Source organism: Artemia franciscana, chromosome 4 (genome assembly GCF_032884065.1).
Source record: "Artemia franciscana chromosome 4, ASM3288406v1, whole genome shotgun sequence".
Lineage (NCBI taxonomy): Eukaryota > Metazoa > Arthropoda > Branchiopoda > Anostraca > Artemiidae > Artemia > Artemia franciscana.
In genome coordinates, this window is record NC_088866.1 from 47,870,983 (window position 1) to 47,890,872 (window position 19,890).

The following is a 19,890-nucleotide window of genomic DNA, read 5'->3' on the forward strand; positions in this document are numbered from 1 at the left end:
TAGCCTAATAATTTATTTTTAGCCCGCTAAGGGAACAAAAACGGGGTATAAACAAAGGAGGCAAAGAAAAGGTAAAATAGCATAAAAAATAAGTAAAAACGCTTTTATTTATGTCCAGGGAAAGGATCTTGGTTCACAATTTGGTTTACGTTTTTGTCTTTTCTCGCAAGTCGTCTTTCTTCTCGAAACGGTTGGCGGCATTTGAAAAACATAGTGTCTTACATCATCATCAAAATTTTACTACAGATACATTAAAGAAAAGAAGAAAAACTGCGGTTCGTATTCAATGATCTTCTTCATCTTCGCTTTCGGATTCGACTGCTTGACCAGGGGGCAGGGTGGCTACATAAAGGTTCCCGGAACTATTGAGCTTGATCTGATTGTTTGTAGGGACATGTTTGTAGCAAACTGTATCTTTTGTTCTTAGTCGCAATTTTTTGACCAGCACGGTTTCAATACTATCTTTCTTCTACCTATTCCGCTTTTTTGTCTTGACATCACTGATCCAAGAAAAAATTCTTCTTGAGTCTGCGTTCGAATGCGGTAGAGAGAGCACCCTCTCGGTGAATTCTGCCCGATCTGGAAAAAACTCTTTCGTTGGTAAAGTGTCTCATTTCGCGTATTTTTCTCCACATCAAGTCTGTAGTAATTTTGCTCATATCTATCTTTTCGGAGTCACTAAAAGCATATGGCAGCTTGCGCCACTGGGAGTCAATATCTGTGAGTCTCGGCATGAGACTTGGAAATGGGTTTACTACGATACCTAGTGACCTAGTGCATTTGGTAGATTAGAAAACAATATCTGATCAGCATAAGCTTTTTACAAAATCTTTTGGAGTTTCGGCGATAGTTTGGTGTCTAGCTAGTATCGGCCGGTGTGTAGTAGATATCAACCAATTTTTGAACCATGAATCATTGCCTATGGTTGAAAGGGCTAGGCCTAATTGCACAGCAAAATTCTTTCACCGTTCACCACCGACGACAACAACATCAAACCATCAACATATTTCAAATATCATCAATATCATAATAATCATATCATCAACATATCAATATCACAAAATGTCTTATCATCAACATATCTCAAAATTTCATCAAACAATCATCTTCACCAATTCAATCCAATAAATCACCCCATGTCTAAATTCAAATATCTTGCGTGGGCTTTTCTTTGCCATAGACCACAAAATCAGAACAAAAAAATATCAGATGGTTTGTAGTCTGTCGCTGTGCCGAAAATTTTACTTTAGTTTGGTCGAAAAACTCGATAAACCATCTTTGGCGTTCGTTTTATTGATGTGACGTTATGAGTTGTTCTACATCATCTTAGATTATGCTACAATTATGCTATCTTAAGGAGGATTATGCTTGGATGCTTTTGGTTCCTAATTATGCTACGTTCCACATAATTATGCTACATCTGGCAACACTGTCTCCAACGTCACATTCCACAATTCGTCCATATTTACTCTGCGAAAAGCGAAAGTGCTTGCCGCCGCAAAAACCCGAATAGTAGTAATTACTGTCTGTCTTCGTGAATATCCTGAAAATTGTTCTGTTATATTTGTTTTAATAGATGGCAGTTTTCATGAAAAATTTAAAATGAGCACTGTGTTCAGATGACTCACTGATAAGCAGTGAGAAGGAGGATTAAATTCGTCATCATCCTGATAAGGATCATCCAAATATTTTATAAATAATTTCAGCACTGAGAAAATGTAGTATTATTTGTTGAAAACAGTACAGGGAAAACATAGTATTATTTTGTTGGAACTGACAGATAACTTGTACTTTTATTGAAAACTTGTCATTTTTAAGACCTCAAAAAGTGCTTAAATTTGAATTTGTAGTAGAAGCAATTATTATATTTGTAAAGAACATAGCAAAAGACATCAAGGGGTATGTTTGCTTCATTGTTAAGTTGGTTATATAAATTGTCATAATTTTTGAAAGTTTGTCATTTTTAATACTTTCAGATATTTTAAATTTGACTCAGATTTAGCATTAAGTAAGAGAATTGTCATGTAAAATTTTGATTTATAAACAACTAATTTTGGATATATAATTAGATGGTATGTATCAAAATAAGTATAAAAATCTTTATTGACAATTTCAGGCCAATATCATGGACAAATATGTGCAACCCCATGTGCAATTTTGAGACTCATCTATACCAGCTAGAAAAAAACATAATTATTTGCCTTTCTTTATAAACAGTTTTTCAAAAATCTATTCTTCTAAAATGATCAATCCTATATCTAAGGAAGTATTTTGACTTATATGCTTAGTCTTAAGTATATACTTATACAAACCTTTATTAAACTTCTAAAAAGTTTGGCCTTTATTTTAATGTTTTAGGATAAACAGAGGAGGTGATATGTCATGTAATGCAGAGCTTTAATTTGATTAAAATAGGCAGTAAAGAAGCCACCATTTGCTCACCAAAATCCAAAACATAAATTAATAATTTTTGCACTTCTCATACATTTACTTTCCATTATACAAATCCCCTAAAAAACAACAATGTTGCAAAAACAGCCCTCTTCACAAAAAAGTAAATTCAAAAACCAAAACAGGTAGCCAAAAAAAGTAATGATATCAATTTCTTCACTCCAGTGACATAGCAAGACTTGAAAACAAAATTTTGACAATGAAAAGAAGTAAATATTTTGCTTTTCAGACCTGTTGTGAGAGTACAATCCTGAAAAATCATTTTTACTGCCTAAAGAAGTTAGGATTTTAAATTTCCCATCCTTGTTATTATGAAATGAAGATTTTTGCCTCCCAGTTGGCTTTTGTGGTAATACAGACAGAATCCCTTGATAAACCAAAATTTAATTAAATACTTTTTGGTGGTATGCATCATTAAAAAATTCTAACAGAGAATGCACAAGGTAGCTAAAACCTTGTTTCAAACTTGTTTGAAAAAAGAAACGATCTTAATAATTAAAAACTTATTAAAAAGTCAACTATTAAAAACCTCTTACAAAAAAAAATAACTATTATCCCAAACCAGAGCAAGTGGTCCTAACTACAAATCCACCACTACATCATGGGGTGCCCTCCCCCTGGATCTGCCATTGAATGGAGCTAGCTCTGTCAACAGCAAGAATGATACTGAAGGAAAGTGTGTTGATTCCTGTACCTTTACTAAATCCTGATTTATATAGCTTCTAAGTTAATTAAATTCGAAAAGAAATTCTACTTTGACTTAACATTCTACTTTAAAAACTTTGTGTGATAAAATTGGCTCCAGCAATTCAAAAGACATGATGGTAAATAATATGAATTCTACATTAGAGTACTTAAATTTTTTACTTTTAAAATGTGAACATGCTTACTGATGTGTCTTTTTATGCTCTATCCTGATAAAAAAAGTACATTGTATTCACATTCACCTTTACTTAGGTAGTAGTTTTGTACTGTGTATGATTCCAATTGTTTCCTTTGGAATCTCTATTTTTGACCCTTAAATCGGCACCATGTTCCTTATTATTTACAGATAGAAACTACTGCCTAAAACTTAGAAAGCTAAGTTTTACTACCAAAAACTTAGAAAGCTACTTTAAAATAACCATAAATACTTACTCATCTAAATCATAAGAGTGCAGCATTGATAGATAGACTATCTACTAGGGTCTGCCCTAGGAATGATGCATGGATTGATAATAGATAGACTTATCTATCAACAAATGGTTCGACATCATTTTCATACAATCCTAATAAGGGATTATGCCAGATTCGCCTCTCAATCAATCAGACTATCTGTCTGGGTTTTTTCGAGAATTAGCCATGGGTCAATGCCCACAACTACTTGGTTTGAATTCAAATAATTTGAATTGAAACTGAGTAGTTTTGGGCATCAAGCCATGACTAATTGTAGAAAAAGCAAAGAAAGGTAGTATGAGTGAGTGAGAGGCAAATCTGGCATAAGCCCTTATTAGGATTGTATGAAAAATGATGTCAGTTCATTTGTTGATAGATAAGTCTATATATCATCAATCCATGAATAATTTTATCATGTGTCATTGCTTCACCCCTTCCCCCTACAAGTGATATTAACATAGAGCTCACTATAGATATTCACCTTTTTTTAAATAGCACCTCTCTTTTCTTCCTGATGATTGATTATTGCATTTGCTGCAAAATAATAAAGAAGAAAAGTGTCACACTATTTGAATAGGCTTATATAGTTTGAGAGATTTTGAAATCATCCGTGAGAGGCAAGAGGGGGTAAAATGAAGCAAAATTGAGTGAATGAGTTGTAACAAGAGTGGCACAATGACAAAATGCATGGGAAATATGAATTTGGGCTGTATTATTTAAGTTTAGAGGGATGGGGGTAAATTATAATGCAATTGCAGTCAAAATGTGTAAAATACTATTATAGGGCAAATTAGGAAGTCAGATTTGTTTTCCTTAGCATGTTTCCTTGTCAACAGTCCTAATTCTAGGCTTATACCTAAATCTAAATATTTCCATGATAAATGGTTGCATGCCCACATCATAAAAATACAAATATTTTCTTAAATATAAAAGATTCTTGGGGATATTTTGGTTCTTCAAGAAGGAGATTAAAATTTGTTTATTCTGGAAGACAGTCTATTCTATGACTACATCTAAAGGAATCACTACAATACCAAAAACATAATATCATCAAATTCACCAGTCAACATTCTTTCCAACTATAATGATGGTTGCTTCAGTGACAATTTTACCATCACCCTTCCTTAAACAGGGCAAGATGATGCCTAAGCCATTAACTCATGTAGTTACAGAACTATATAAAAACAATACCTTGAGCTTTGTTAATGGTGATTGCAAATGCTAATCGAATTGGGAATTGCAATCTTTTAAATTGAAGAGGCAGATCCGTTGGAATCATGGGAATGCGAGGAATAAGAACAGCCTCACCCTCAAAAGGCCCTGTCAAGATTGTGGCCTCTATTAGGTTTTCCATTGTTTTTTTTTTACGGCAAGTCGCGTGCCATTGCAAAGCTTTGGTGGGTTGATATTTCTTAAAAGTATTATTGGTACGCCTATTTTTAGTTGTAGCACGTGTGGTGGAAACCCTGAAAGATCCACGGAATTTAAAAATTCAGATGGATAATTAACCACTTCATTTGGTTCCAAAACTGTGTCGACTGACTTGTAAAGGACTGCCTGGTCTCGAATTTGGTCAAAACAATATTGTTGATTTCGTGGACGTCTATATTTTTGGGTGCAAGAATTGCTCTTTCACTTAGCCATTTATTATTTTTATAATTGTTGAGAATATTCGGAAATACTTTTTCAATCAATTCATTTTTGGACGTCACTAAATTACAGAAATCAGCAGGTAGTTGTATACGTCCTGAAATTGAGTCTACTGTGAGCTTTCCGTTTCCAATTGCCAGCAATTGATCTGAAAATGTTTGACCAGAGTCATCGTTTTGCAATCGGACACGCATATTTGTAGTTAATTTTAATGTTTTTACGTGTGCCCATAAATTAGAATTTTTCAGGCAAGCATTCATTTCGTCTGCAGGAGTTGATCTAGGTATTATAGGTAATGTTTGCCTGAAATCTCCCGCAAGCAATATTAATGTGCTGCCAAAGGGTTTTGACTTCCCTCGCAAATCTTTCAAGCATTGATCCAGAGCCTCGAGCGATTTTTTGTGTGCCATTGTGCACTCATCCCAAATAATAAGTTTGCATTGCTGCAATACTTTGCCCATCCCAGATGATTTGGAAATATTGCACGTGGGAGTTTCTGTAGAATGCAAATTCAGAGGCAATTTCAAAGCGGAATGAGCAGTTCTTCCACCAGGCAGCAATGTTGCGGCTATTCCGGACGACGCAATTGCCAACGCTATATCATTTTTTGATCGGATTGATGCCAGAATCAGTTTTATCACAAACGTTTTACCAGTACCTCCTGGCGCATCCAAAAAGAAAATTTCTCCAACGTTGTTATCGACACAATGCATTATCGTATCATAAATGTCTTTGTTCCGACTTTAACTTGGAAATGTTATTTTGTACATACGACGATAGATCACTCGTACTGTAACTTTGTTCACGATCCAATTCCACACATGTCGAAACAGCAGCGATACGGTTAGTTGAAGGCATTCCCAAATCCTGAAGAGGTTTGTTTGCCATACGTACGCACAAATCTTCTATAATAACTAAAGTGTAGTTATAAATTTCTGATGTAAAATCAAAAGTCATATCTGACGTCTCTAACTGTTTTCGATGGAGTATATCTTCGGACATTTTTGACTTATATTTTTCCCATAACTCTGTAGGAGCTGATGGAGAGCAAGTTGTTAAAATGATGCCAAACAATGCACGAATTTGACTTGGAGTTGACGTTTCGCACGCGTCATTGATGCAGTTATCCCAGTGTTGGTCATTCTCCAATAAATTCAGAGCTTGGCATGCACTACGGTAAGTGTCATGTATAGTACCGTTTACAGTTCTCAAATACTCAAAGGATGTCGGAGCGGGTACAATGTTGATTGGGGTGAACAGTGTAGAGTCTTCCTATCGTGGTATCTTTGAAGATGTTAGGCTGGCCGTCGACTGACTTACCCTGTTTTCGACGTTCAAATACTTTATTTTTAGTATTCCACGTGTAATACAAAGGCACTTCAGTATACAGCAGTTTTTTTTGCAAAAGAATCATTTTTGCAAAGCGAAAAGAAACCAGTTAACTTTGTATCCGGTGGATTCAGGGCTCTTTGTTGCACGTTGGTTTCCAAGAAATAAACACGTTGACCATTCTGTAAATGTACCGCTAATTGAACAACAGCTGGACTACGTTCATGTATCGGAAATGAAAGAATTCGCCAAACAGCTTCATTACTGCTTATGTATCTTCCAGCCTGATATTGTACGATTTCGTCGATATCTTTGATTTCGGGCTGCAAGCCAAAAACTGCCATGTCACTGCCTTTGTTGACGTATTTACATATGTATTTGATTGCCTTTGCGGAGTTACAGTATTCAACGTTTATGTGTGCATTAAATGTTTTTGATAATAATTGGGAATATGGAACAACCCACTGGTTATCTACTTCGATGGTGGTACCGTTACGCTTCTTTATTATTGCTGTTTTACCGCCATCTTCAGTAGATCTTCTTCTATATTGTGGGTAACCATCATTGCCAGTAATTGTGTTGGATACTAAAAGTCGAGGATATTGCTTTGTGCACCTTCCTTTGGCCATGCATGGTGAATTTTCGTTCAGTGCACTGCAAGGTCCATGTATCATATTTTTTACAATAATATCATGTAACCCCTTATCGACATTTTCATCAGGTATTTCAGCGGAAATCACATCTTCAATTTCGTTCGAAGTAATTTTTTTATGTAGCCAGATTAGTATATGTGCGTGTGGCAAACCTCGTTTTTGCCATTTCACTGAGTACATCCAGCATCGCACTGACCCAAACACTTCAAAATGTAGTTTATCAGTGATTTCAACTTTTGCCGGAAGACACGGGCCGTAATATCATGTCTATGAACCGCCGATTGTCCTTGAAGTAAAAGCTGCAGTATCTCGTCCCAAGATTGATTACATGTAAATGTAATAAATAAATCTGGACGACCATAGAGACGAACATACGCAATAGCATCTTGAGCATATTCATGCATATGACGGGGACTGCCAGCATATGACGAAGGTAAAATTGTTAATCTTCCATCGTTTGTGGTATTACCATCATTTATAACTGCATCTCGCAAATGAATGTATTGTTCAGAGCGGAGCTTGGTCTGATTCAGGCGGATATATAGCAAACGTTCTGATTCAATTTTAGCATACATATCAACGACGAATTGGTGAAACAATTGACGGCATTTTAAAATGTAATTTTCTTCATCCTGCCGTATCATTAGTCTATAGGAATAATAATGAATTGCACTGCATTTCTTATTCATTTCTTTGTTAGTGGCTGGATTCATCAATTTAATATTAAAGTGATAGCCGTCGGCTCCATCCCAAAAAATGATAGGATATTGTAGGGCATCGTAGCATCGATGAGTTTCAGCAATTCTTAACAACTGAGCGTTTCGCTTATGAAGAATAATATCTCGAGGTAAAAACTGATCACCGACCATAACGATTGCCACTTCGTCGATAGTTGGAGCATTGTATCTAGGCACATGTTGTCCAGGAGGCGTTATGTCAGCGGAAATAACGATTTTATGCGTATCAGTAGGCATCAAATCGATGGCTGTTTTGAACAGACGCACTAAATTATTATTTTCGTGGAAAAGATGTTGCAATTGGGAAACGATTGTCCTTTCAACGTTGGGAGAAATTTCGCAACGTGCATTCAATTCAGAATTTCTATCACTGATGAAATACAATTGTAAAAATTTATGATTCTCGCCTGAGAATGATAGAAGGGACCCTGCTCTATGATAAATTTGCCCTTTTACTTTGAAAGTAGACATAAATTGATCTGTATTTTCGATTTGGGCTCCAAACGACGTCATTTGGAAACATGAGTTATATTTTCTGATTTGTGACAAAAAACCCTTAGATTCTGACGTAGTTCCAGTAAGGAAAGTCTTCAATGGCTCTGGTAGTGCAGCCAATAGAGGAAGTTTAACTTTTCCTGAGGCGCAACACATTCCCATTGTTTCACCATTGAATTTCAAGGCCTTGCAATAGGGACAAATTTTAGACATAGTCCCGATTTGAACACATCTACTCAAGCTATAATCATCGACTGGGCTGTACCTGAATGCCAGGCAATAACTTTCAGGTTGCTCTGATTCCTCGGCACGCTTTCTTCTCTTACTTTCTCTATCAGCAGCAAGCCTGATTTCTTGCTGTTCTTGTGATTCCTCCGCACGCCTTCTTTTTTCACTTTCTCTTTTAGCAGCAAGTCTGGTTTCATGTTGCTCTGGTAGTTCCTCGGCATGCCTTCTTTTTTCACTTTCCCTTTTAGCAGCAAGTCTGGTTTCATGTTGCTCTGGTAGTTCCTCGGCACGCCTTCTTTTTTCACGTTCTCTTTTAGCAGCAAGTCTGGTTTAGCGTTGCTCTGGTAGTTCCTCGGCACGCTTTCTGTTCTTTCTTTCTCTATCATCCTCAAGCCTGTTTCCTTGCTGCTCTTTTGATTCCTCGGCACGCTTTCTTTTCTTACTTTCTCTTTCAGCCTCAAGCCTGTTTCTTTGCTGTTCTTTTGATTCCTCGGCATGCTTTCTTTTCTTACTTTCTCTATCAGCAGCAAGTTTTTTGGCATAGACTCTTTGAGCATCTTCCTCGGCTATTGCCATTGTAAGTTCATCAGTCATTTTAAAGTTAAACGTTAATAGATTTCTGCGTGAACGCATGTCTTAAATATCTTTAATGACGTCACCGTCATAGCAAAAATGATGACAACTAACTTCATGACGTCAGTCAACATACAAACATGACGTAACCCGACAGACAGACCCACACATCCACAGACAACTTATTTTTATATATATGGATATAATGATGGAATTCTAACTTTACAATGTGTTTAAAGTTTCTACTAGTTGAATTTTTCTGTTTTCTTTCATTTAAATTTCATAATAAAATGTTAAGCAATGCCGACATGTATTTGGATATTTGTATGTATGGATCTATATGAACTAACACAACTGTATTAATCAAATTTGAAATTTATTGTGAAAAATGATTAAAAGATTTTCAAATTTATCAGTATAGGTGTAGAAAATGATTGTCATCACAATATCCACATTTTTGAAATCTGCCTCTTTTTTGAAGATTTTACAACAAGTATTTTCAGGCATTCTTAAAATGTATCACTAATTTAGTTTTTCGAAACACTGGCACTTCTTGGTTTTGACTATATAGCTTGTCCTGGATACCCTCGAAAAGAAAAGAAAATTCAAAAAGAAAATAAGTAATTTAAATATAAAGATCCTCCAGAGCCATTGCTGGTGCATAGGGTGTCAAATTGACATTTCTGTTACTAAATGTATTTACAGAGACGAGTAGCTAGCTTGTTGCCCGACCTTTCTGCAGCAGGGATTTAACCCTGGACCCTGTATTGCCAGCAGAGACATGACATAGCAAAACATTATTAGTAAAATTTGAAATTTATTATGAAAAATAACTGAAAAGCTTCCAAATTTATCAGTGCAAGTGGAGAGAATGATTCTCATCACAATTTCCACAGCTTTGAAATCTTCCTCTTTTTTGGAAGATTTGGTAGACAAATATTTTGCCACAAGTCTGCCCATGCATTCTGGAAATACATCACTAAATCAATCATCCAAATCATTGGCAATTCTTGGTTTTCAATGTCTAGCTTGTCTTGAATACCCTCAAAAAGAAAACAAATTTTGAAAAGAAAATAGATAATTGAAATATAAAAATCTTCCAGAGCCATTGCTGGTAAATAGGGTGTCGAATTGATGGTTCAGTTGCTTTGTGTTTTACAGGGACGAGTAGCTAACTTGTTGTCCAACCTTATTGCAGCAGGTATTCAACCCTGGGCCTTGTATTGCCAAGCAGAGATATGATATAACACAACTTTATTATTGCGATTTGAAATTTATTATGAAAAATAATTAAAAGGGTTTCAAATTTATCAGTGCAGGTGTACAAACTGATTCCAATCATAGTTTACACACCTTTGAAATCTGCCTTTTTTTGGAAGATTTGGCAGACAATTATTTTAGCACAAGCCTGCAGAGGGATTTTTGAAATGCATCCCTAATTTATTTAGGAATAACGGTTCAAACCGTCTCGATTGCCATCACTTGACTATTTAGCTTGTCTTGGATACCCTCGAAATGAAAAAAGAATTATCAGATGTAAATCCAGTGGACATGCCAACCAATCAGTTAGGCATCTTTGTCCAATATATTTCACAGGAAATGATTCATCACAATGATCACTGAAAGGTCTTTCAATAATGTAATGGGGTCCAATCTTCTAGAAAGTAAAGATCACGTGAATTAGACTGTTCTGCAACAAGGGAACAACTTGATTCTTTAGCTTTTTGAGACATTTATCTCTGTAGCTTGAAATATCATTTCAAACATTGAAATTTGGCTGATGTAGCTGTTGCCTTTATGTTAAGTGTATGTTCTCATCATACCAGTAAGCACAGTGATGTTGGTTAATATCAACTGGCAGATCAAAAAATGCTGCATTACTACACACAATGTTATCCAAAATTGCTATATCATATATATAACCAGTATATAAACCTATTACATATACGATCTGCCTACTTTTCAATTACCCCGTACATTATCTAGGGCTATATCTGGCCCCATTGGGAGGGAAGATTGGGTGAAATTATTGTGGTAGCAACCATTGACAAAGATTATTAAGTTGGGGATTGAATGTTACTACTCTTTTGTTATTACTGTGTTTCTTTCCGAGGAGACAATTGAACAGATTGTTATTTAAAGCCGTGCCAGTTTCTTGGTCATATATTTGCTTTCAGGGTCACCTCTCAGAAACATTGTGTCCAGAATTTTTAGCTCTTCCTGGAAGCTACTGGATTACAGATAAAATCTACCTGTCAAAAAACCTTCAACACGAGGGAGCTTTTCTCCTTGATTTCCTTGTTTGTTATTCCCATTTATTTAAATGTAGCCTAAAGAGTTCAGTTCAGTTAATGATGAAGGAAAACATTTTTCACCATCTCAAAATCAAGACATTTATCTCAAAACAAGCCCCTCCCACTGATATAAATTCTTGTTGGTAATCATCTATGCTATTCACAAAGTGATTGCTGGTGTTTGGTGATAATGGAGACAAGTTTCTAATATTAACGTTTACAAAGAAGTTGTTCAAGCCAATTATCTGCCAAACAAGGAATAACAGTACAAATAATAACAGGTTTAATGTAGAAATCATCAAGCCAAAACTTTTTTTTAATGAAGATTGCCAGACAAGATCTGTCCATATTTTTAGGCTTATAGGTAGTTATGAGAGAGGGGAGGGGGGCTGTCATTGAGATTTGAATTTTTTTTTAAGATCTTTCTTATAATTTCTCAAAATTTTCATTTTTGGAAATTGTGCACTGCATCTAACCAGTTTTAAAACCCAGTTAATCATGTTAACACATTAGAACTATTATTTTTTAGACTTCGGCTTATGGCCTTAGCTGGATAGCTGGAGTTTGACCTATGATAAGGGAAGGGATATGGATTTCCCTTGAGGGAGGTGGTCATTATCATAGCCAATTTCTTTTAGACCTCAAGGCAATTTACCAGTTACTGGTCTTAAAATATTGTTTGACTTTAAAGAGAGATTGTCAGACTTATAGTTTACTTAAATTCAAGAAAGATATACATCATAAAGAACAGGCTGACATACTGGAGATTAAGAAAGCTAAATATTTGCTTTATAAACAATATTGCAATCTCATTTTCATTTCTGCCTAGTGAACATTGCCAATGAAGCACCTATCAAACAGTTCGTGGTAACGAACTGTAGTAAGGAGCGATCCGGCTCAATAGTAACCAAAACTCTAAAAAATTGAATTTTGATATAAATAGCTACATCAAAAGAATCGCATTTTAATGCTGATTTTAAATATATAAGTTTCATCAAGTTTAGTCTTAGCCATCAAAAGTTACGAGCCTGAGAAAATTTGCCTTATTTAGGAAAATAGGGGGAAACACCCCCTAAAAGTCGTAGGATCTTAACGAAAATGACACCATCAGATTCAGCGTATCAGAGAACCCTACTGTAGAAGTTTCAAGCTCCTATCTACAAAAATGTGGAATTTTGCATTTTTTGCCAGAAGACAAATCACGGGTGCGTGTTTATTTGTTTGTTTTTTTGTTTTTTTGTTTTTTTTTTTCCCAGGGGTCATCGTATCGACCAAGTGGTCCTAGAATGTTGCAAGAGGGTTCATTCTAACGGAAATGAAAAGTTCTAGTGCCCTTTTTAAGTGACCAAAAAAATTGGAGGGCATCGAGGCCCCCTCCCACGCTCATTTTTTTCCCAAAGTCAACGGATCAAAATTTTGAGATAGCCATTTTGTTTGGCATAGTCGAAAATCTTAATAACTATGTTTTTGGGGATGACTTACTCCCCCACAGTCCCTGGGGGAGGGGTTGCAAGTTACAAACTTCAACCAGTGTTTACATATAATAATGGTTATTGGGAAGTGTACAGACGTTTTCAGGGGGATTTTTTTGGTTTTGGGGGTAGGGTTGAGGGAGGGGGCTATGTGGGAGGATCTTTCCTTGGAGAAATATGCCATGGTTGAAAAAAATTCAATGAAAAGGGCGCAGGATTTTCTAGCATTACTATAAAAAAAACAATGAAAAAATAAACATGAAAACGTTTTTTCAAATGAAAGTAAGGAATAGCATTGAAATTTAAAACAAACAGAGATTGTTACGCATATGAAGGGCTCTAAAAATACTTTTGCATAAAGAGCGAGGTATTTAGGAGGAGATAAATACCTCGCTCTTTATGCTAAAATATTTTTAGTGATTTCAACTATTTATTCAACGGCCTATTTGATTCAGGGGTCATTCTTAAAGAATTGGAACAAAACTTACGATTTAGTGTAAAGAGCGAGGTATTAACGAGGGTACAAACCCCCTCGTACACATAATAAAAATATAAGAATATAAAAGTTTGTTACGTAAGTTAATTCTTAAGTTACGTATATTTTTTACTAATAAAAACGTTCATTGAATATTAAAAGTTATAGTAGCCTTTTTAAGTAACCGAAAAATTGGAGGGCAGCTAGGCCTCCTTCCCCACCCCTTATTTCTCAAAATCGTCTGATCAAAACTAAGAGAAAGCCATTTAGCCAAAAAAAAATTAATATACTAATTTCATTTCAATAATTTATGTGCGGAGAGCCAAAATCAAACATGCATTAATTCAAAAACGTTCAGAAATTAAATAAAAAAAACTAGTTTTTTAACTGAAAGTAAGGAGCGACATTAAAACTTAAAACGAACAGAAATTACTCCGTATATGAAATGGGTTGTCCCCTCCGCAGTCCCACGCTCTTTACGCTAAAGTTTTAGTTGTTTTAAAAAGTAGAATTGTGGCAAAGAGTCAAACTTTAGCGTAAAGAGCGTGGGACTGCGGAGGGGACAACCCATTTCATATACGGAGTAATTTCTGTTCGTTTTAAGTTTTAATGTCGCTCCTTACTTTCAGTTAAAAACTAGTTTTTTTTATTTAATCAGCAACTAACGAATTATTCAAGGAATTGTTTGACAAAATAGATGCAAGCCAGTAAATGGACCTAAGAGCTATTTTAACAAGTATAAAGTTCCTTATTCTTCCTTTTTCAGAGAACCAACTCCGTTCCTTGAGGAAAAGAGATGAAAAAGTTCCTTCAATTTTACCAATAGCTCTATCCATAACCCCAGGACAGATTTACCTCTCCATAGCCACCCCTCCCTCCCTAAACCTTGTCTTTCCCATTAAACTTCAACAAAAATCCTCGTCTTACCAAATAAAATTTTTCACAGCAATATACCAAAGAACTTTTTTCTTCCACAGAACTCAGGAATTAAATAATTGAATATCCTTCTCCTCTTCCCTCTTTTTACCATTCATTTAATTGAAATTAAGTAAATTGACTCATTTAAGTAAATTGTATTAATGTATTTAAATAATTTTATTAAATTTAATTTTACTTAATTTTTTTATTTATCTGAGTAACTTTAGTACATTTTAATTTATTTTAATTAAGTAAATTTAATTAAAATTTAATAAAAGTCAAGTTTAATTAAAGTAAACTTTTTGGACATTCTATTTGTGTGGTCTGTAGTTTGATCATTTTATGTATGACAGACAAGGGTTATTTAGAAGATAAAGGATATTATAGGCTAATGTGAGCTTTATCACTAGGGTGAGCACTTTCCCCCACCCCTGCTATTTTTTCATGGATGGAAAAATATGTATGTTGGGAAAATAGGCTAGGACCAGCATTCTCTTGTAACTAGTTAACTAAAATTCGAGAGGATAGACACAATTTAGAATTGGCAGGCTGCACTTTTATGAAATAATTGGAACTTGAACTTGTTGAAAAAAATTATGTATATATAATATATAAATGAAGTGACATTCTGTCTGATGGTACATCAACCTTACTATGCAATCCAAGACAAAAGGCACAGATTGCTGATTTTCGGTATTATTTCTCTCCACAACAATGCATATCCTCACTCAGCTCATCAACAAAAGACATGCCATAGTATTTTCTATCAAAAGTGTTTGAGGACTCACCATACAATCAAGACTTAGCACCTAGTGAGTTTCAATCCCTAGTTGAAAAAATTGTGGGCTGGAAACCTTAATGGTTTCATGCCTGGTGAATTGAAGAACTGATGGATGATGAACTTAAAGAAACTGCTTATGATTGGCCCAAGAGCTTGCTAGCAACTGTAAACATAATTACAAGTGCTTAGATTTTAGTAGTAACTAGCTGGACAAGCAATCTAAGAATCAAAAATAGTATGCACACTAATTATTACTTTTTCCATTGCAATTATAAAAGTTTTTTGTGCGAAAGCATTCTTTACTTTCCAAATGGTCTTCATATTTTGCTTTTAACTAACCTAGTGTTTAAGGTTTGTTTATTGTTTCTGTTTTTTTTTACCGGATATGACTGCAATAATCAAATTTGGTTTTATTAGAATAAGTGATAAACTTTTTGAAATAAGTCTTATGTTACCACAAAAAATAAAAATAAAAACTGTCAATATCTGACAGCAATTTATCAGCAATAGATGACGAAAGTGCTAATTAGATATTTCTAGTTTAATGGTATCCTGCAGTAAGAGGTGTACTGCCTTATGTCAAAAAATTCCGTCATTTTTCTACTTGTTCAAAAAAAAAAAAAAAAAAAAAGATTTAGAGGTTGACTCCTTATTCTTAGTTTTTCTTTATTTCGAATTAATTGAAATTATTTCAGAAATATTTTGAACTTGTTTCAAAAATAACCTTGTGGACAATGGATAAAAAGAGTGAAAGTGAAGGCAAACTAAATGTTGATGTCACTGAATCTGACAGCAGACTGGAGGACGTGCAATATGACTTGCCACCTTCTTATGATCAAGTTATGGATCAACCGTCCAACATCAGTCGCAAAATTGGATGGTGTGTTGATGTTGACAGTGCTGAATGTCCTAGTTTTCAGACATCAGCCACTCCTTGTATGGATGTGAGTTTTTCAAGCTCTTTTTACCTATAAATTACTCAAAAAATCTCAAACTGTATATCTCACTTTTTCTTTGGAAATATAATTCCTTATATTTTTCTACTAATATATACATGGTTGAGCAACGACTGGAATAGATGAAGGGAAAACGTTATTTAAGATTAACAGAAAATTGTTAATTTTTTCATAATCACCAGCTTTTACGAAAATATATTTGTTATTAAAAGAAACTTCTAACTGTCAAATATTTCTTCAGATTTATAGATATATACTTTATTATACCTAAAAACAACTAATAAAAGCAACATCATTTTGCAAAAACTAAACAACCACATAGAAGACAAAAGGACTGTGGATGCCTTTATCTTCTAACCCCCTCTTAACTTAGAATTATACAGAAAATAAAGACAAAAAAAGAAATTTTTATTTCTTCAAAAAAAGAAAAGGGTAGTAAATGTTTTAAAATCAAATATACAAAAGAAAATAATGTTTTTGTTAAAAAAAAAACATATTATAGCGCAATGGAGAGGCAGTCTGTAATAGATAGCTTAGCTAGGAAGAGGTTTTAAGCCCCCCGAAAAGCCCAACAAAACAAACAAAAACCAGAAGAATTATCTATTAATCAGAATCCAATGCAATGCTATGTCGTTTACCAGGCTTCAATTCTCCCAAGGGGGGCCATTACTTAAGGTTATCGTACAGCACCGTTTGTAGTCACAGTCTTGGTTAGGTAAACTCGTGAAAGGTCAATCCTGGTATCACAATGAGGCCATGCAAGCATGGTTTTCCTTTCGCCGATAGGAATGGAGGAAGGAGCTTATACATACACACACACACACATATATATATATATATATATATATATATATATATATATATATATATATATATATATATATATATATATATATATATATATATATATATATATATATATATATGCATAATTCTTTGCTGAGTTACTACTGGAGTCACCGTAATGACCCCCCCCCCCCCGCAAAAAAGAAAAAAACGATCCAAATAATCCACTATACTCCTTCAGACACCACATACAACAAAAGAAAAAAAGACGAGTAATGTCTTTGGACTCTTTAGGAGGGTATCGGAGGGGCTCTGGTCCTTGGGCTCTCCATGTATATCAATTAATAGTACCTACATGATTTATGTTGAAACAAGGTACAAAATGTCTGCATTTCTGCAGGAAGAAATGGTGAGGAGAGGGTGGAGGCGATATGTTTCACCTTTATTCTCCTAGTTATGTAGACTGAAAATTGTTACGTCATTCGGTTCAAGTAAGCTGCCACATGCCTAAATTTTTACTAAAAAAGTTTGATGGAGGCTTATGGAGGCTTTGTGGTCTCTTCAGTTCTCCACTAATAAAAATTGGAATTCTTTTCATGATTTTAGTTTAAAAAAAAAATGTGACTTGACTACGTTCTCTTATAAGGATAGAAGTGAAACAAATGGTAATGGAACCACATGTTCACTCAATACCTCAAGTTTTTTTTTTTTAACCGATCAGGTCTTACATTTTTTTTCTGCAGCGAATCAGGACTTACATTGTCTTTGCGCCGATTTTCATTTTCGCTAGTTTTCACACCAGTTCTTTCACTGATGGATGTCTCAACAATGAAAGAAAAACTGATTTGACAATTTTTTATTTTTTTTAGTTTTACCTGCTCTTCAGGGTTTACTGATTAGTGTTAAAATTGAAATCGCAACTCCCCTTGTTCAAAATTGATTTTCTTCCCATGCGCAATCTTTCTTATGTCACTTCTAAGCTTGGAGCAAAGAGTAAGCTCCGATTTCATTAGCAGTGACAGGACTAGTAAAGTTGAGCAGGTGTAATACCATTTTTCTCGTCAGTCCTAAATGCAGAAAACGAAAGAATAGGCTAAACCGAAGCCACATCTAGAAGCTGCTTCCAAAAGTAGATGGCAGCACTTTCGGACCAGGAGAGATTGTTCGTTTTTTAACTAATTTTTTAAAACTTTTTTTTGTAAGTTTTTCCATTTATTATTCCAAGGAATTTTCGCGGGATTGTGCATCGCGCAATGATGCAGGTCGGAATCATTGCGCACCTTACGCCCTTTTAGGTTACAATTTAACTTCAGTGTGAACCTGGCGCCTGCCGGTTTGCCTGCTTCAGTTGGTTGTTTCACTTGTCCTGTGGATTCTTTCTAAAACCGAATCATGGCTCGAAGAAACAAAGGCTTAGCCGAGCAGTTGCAAATAGCCTTGTGTGGCTTAGATTGTAAAACTGATATATCTAGCTGAAGGACAGGTAAAAAATATGCTGTTGGTCCCCAGGCAAGAACCTTACGCCGCGTTCCGAAATGCAATACCATGTTCATCCGTCTCGCCTAAGGTACACACTCTCCGTTAAACTGCAGAGGTTAGACCTTTATCACTTTTTTGCAATAACCTGAAATTAAAAAAGTAAAAAATAAATAAAACTGAATAACCGAAGTCTTTCGCCTGCAACATAATTATCTTATATATAAGAGGAGGGGCTGCTGCCACATAACCCACTCCTTTTTACCCTAAGGTGTAACTTTTTTTCTATCTTTCAAAAATCGATGGGACACGGGCAACGTGAAAAAAAAAGAAAAAAAATTATTGTGCCACTTTGAGTATGATACTTATACTTATTTGCATTTCTTTCAAATAATAAAAGCTTCCAGTTAGAATGTTTTGAAAGCCAGTCAATCATTAAAACAATCGTACGGCATTTACCAAACTTAAGCGATAATAGCGGGAGCAGAGGTGGCTGCTGTCTCTAATTATTTTGCTCTTCAATGTGCCTCTTGATTTTTTTGTAACATTAAATTCTTCTGCTTTGTGATATCAACTATCGTTATCATTAGCGAATAGCTTTACAACCTGTAAAAACCTTTAAACATAATTTTGTTAGGTTTGCTGTTAGCTCATTACGATAAAAGTTAGATAAAACTTCATATCCGTCTGAATCATAAACTACAAAATTTTAAGTATGAGCTAGTTCTGAATATCTATTTCAAAGTGCTAATATATCATGTTTGAAAAAAAGGTAAAATTTACAAATTTATTAATAACTAGCTGTTGGGGTGTCGCTTCGCGCCACCCCAACACCTAGTTGGTGGGGGCACTTCGCGCCCTCCCCAAGCCCCCCGCGCGCGCAAGTCGTTACGCGCCATATTAGTTACGCGCCATAGTAGTTGTGTCCCTGTGTCCCACCTGTGAGTATATATATATATATATATATATATATATATATATATATATATATATATATATATATATATATATATATATATATGTATATATATATATATTTTTAACTACGTAAAAATTGCGAATGTACAACATTCTTGGCTGTCCCATTGTCTGTGCATATAAATAGATTGTCAGGTTTACCGACTCTTGAACATGCAACATATAATTGTCCATGGGAAAAACAATCTGTATTCAGATCTATACCTCATTATTCTAATGATTGCCCTTGAGCTTTGTTGATGGTGATTGCTAATCGAACATTCCCTGTGTCCCTGTCGTCATTTATATATCCCCCTGTGCCCTTCGGCGTCCCCGTTGTTATTGTTTCCCTTTGTCCCGGTCGTCAGTTGTGTCCCGGTGTCCCAGTCTGTAATTTCTCTTTGAGTGTCGCGGTCGTCATTTATATTCCCTGTGTCCCGGTGTCCCGGTCGTCATTTTTGTCCCGGTCGTCATTTGTGTTCCGGTGTCCCGGTCTGTAATTTC

General features: G+C 35.1%; 1 protein-coding gene across 8 annotated transcripts in view; it reads left to right on the forward strand.

Annotated features, from left to right (window-relative positions):
* The window catches only part of LOC136026522 (annexin A7-like), a 216,870-nt gene that overhangs the window by 166,308 nt on the left and 30,672 nt on the right, over positions 1-19,890 (forward strand). Inside the window, exons 1-2 of one of the 8 annotated variants that reach the window (XM_065703176.1) lie at positions 1,562-1,787; positions 15,907-16,155. The exons of 1 other annotated variant lie outside the window; for it this stretch is intronic. In XM_065703176.1, the coding sequence (XP_065559248.1) occupies positions 15,946-16,155 (210 nt within the window). In that variant the 5' untranslated portion in view covers positions 1,562-1,787; positions 15,907-15,945. Of the gene's footprint in view, positions 1-1,561; positions 1,900-3,254; positions 3,276-10,655; positions 12,771-15,906; positions 16,156-19,085; positions 19,202-19,890 lie in introns of those variants that run through there. 6 more of the 8 variants (XM_065703174.1, XM_065703178.1, XM_065703177.1 and 3 more) reach the window with 6 other exon arrangements.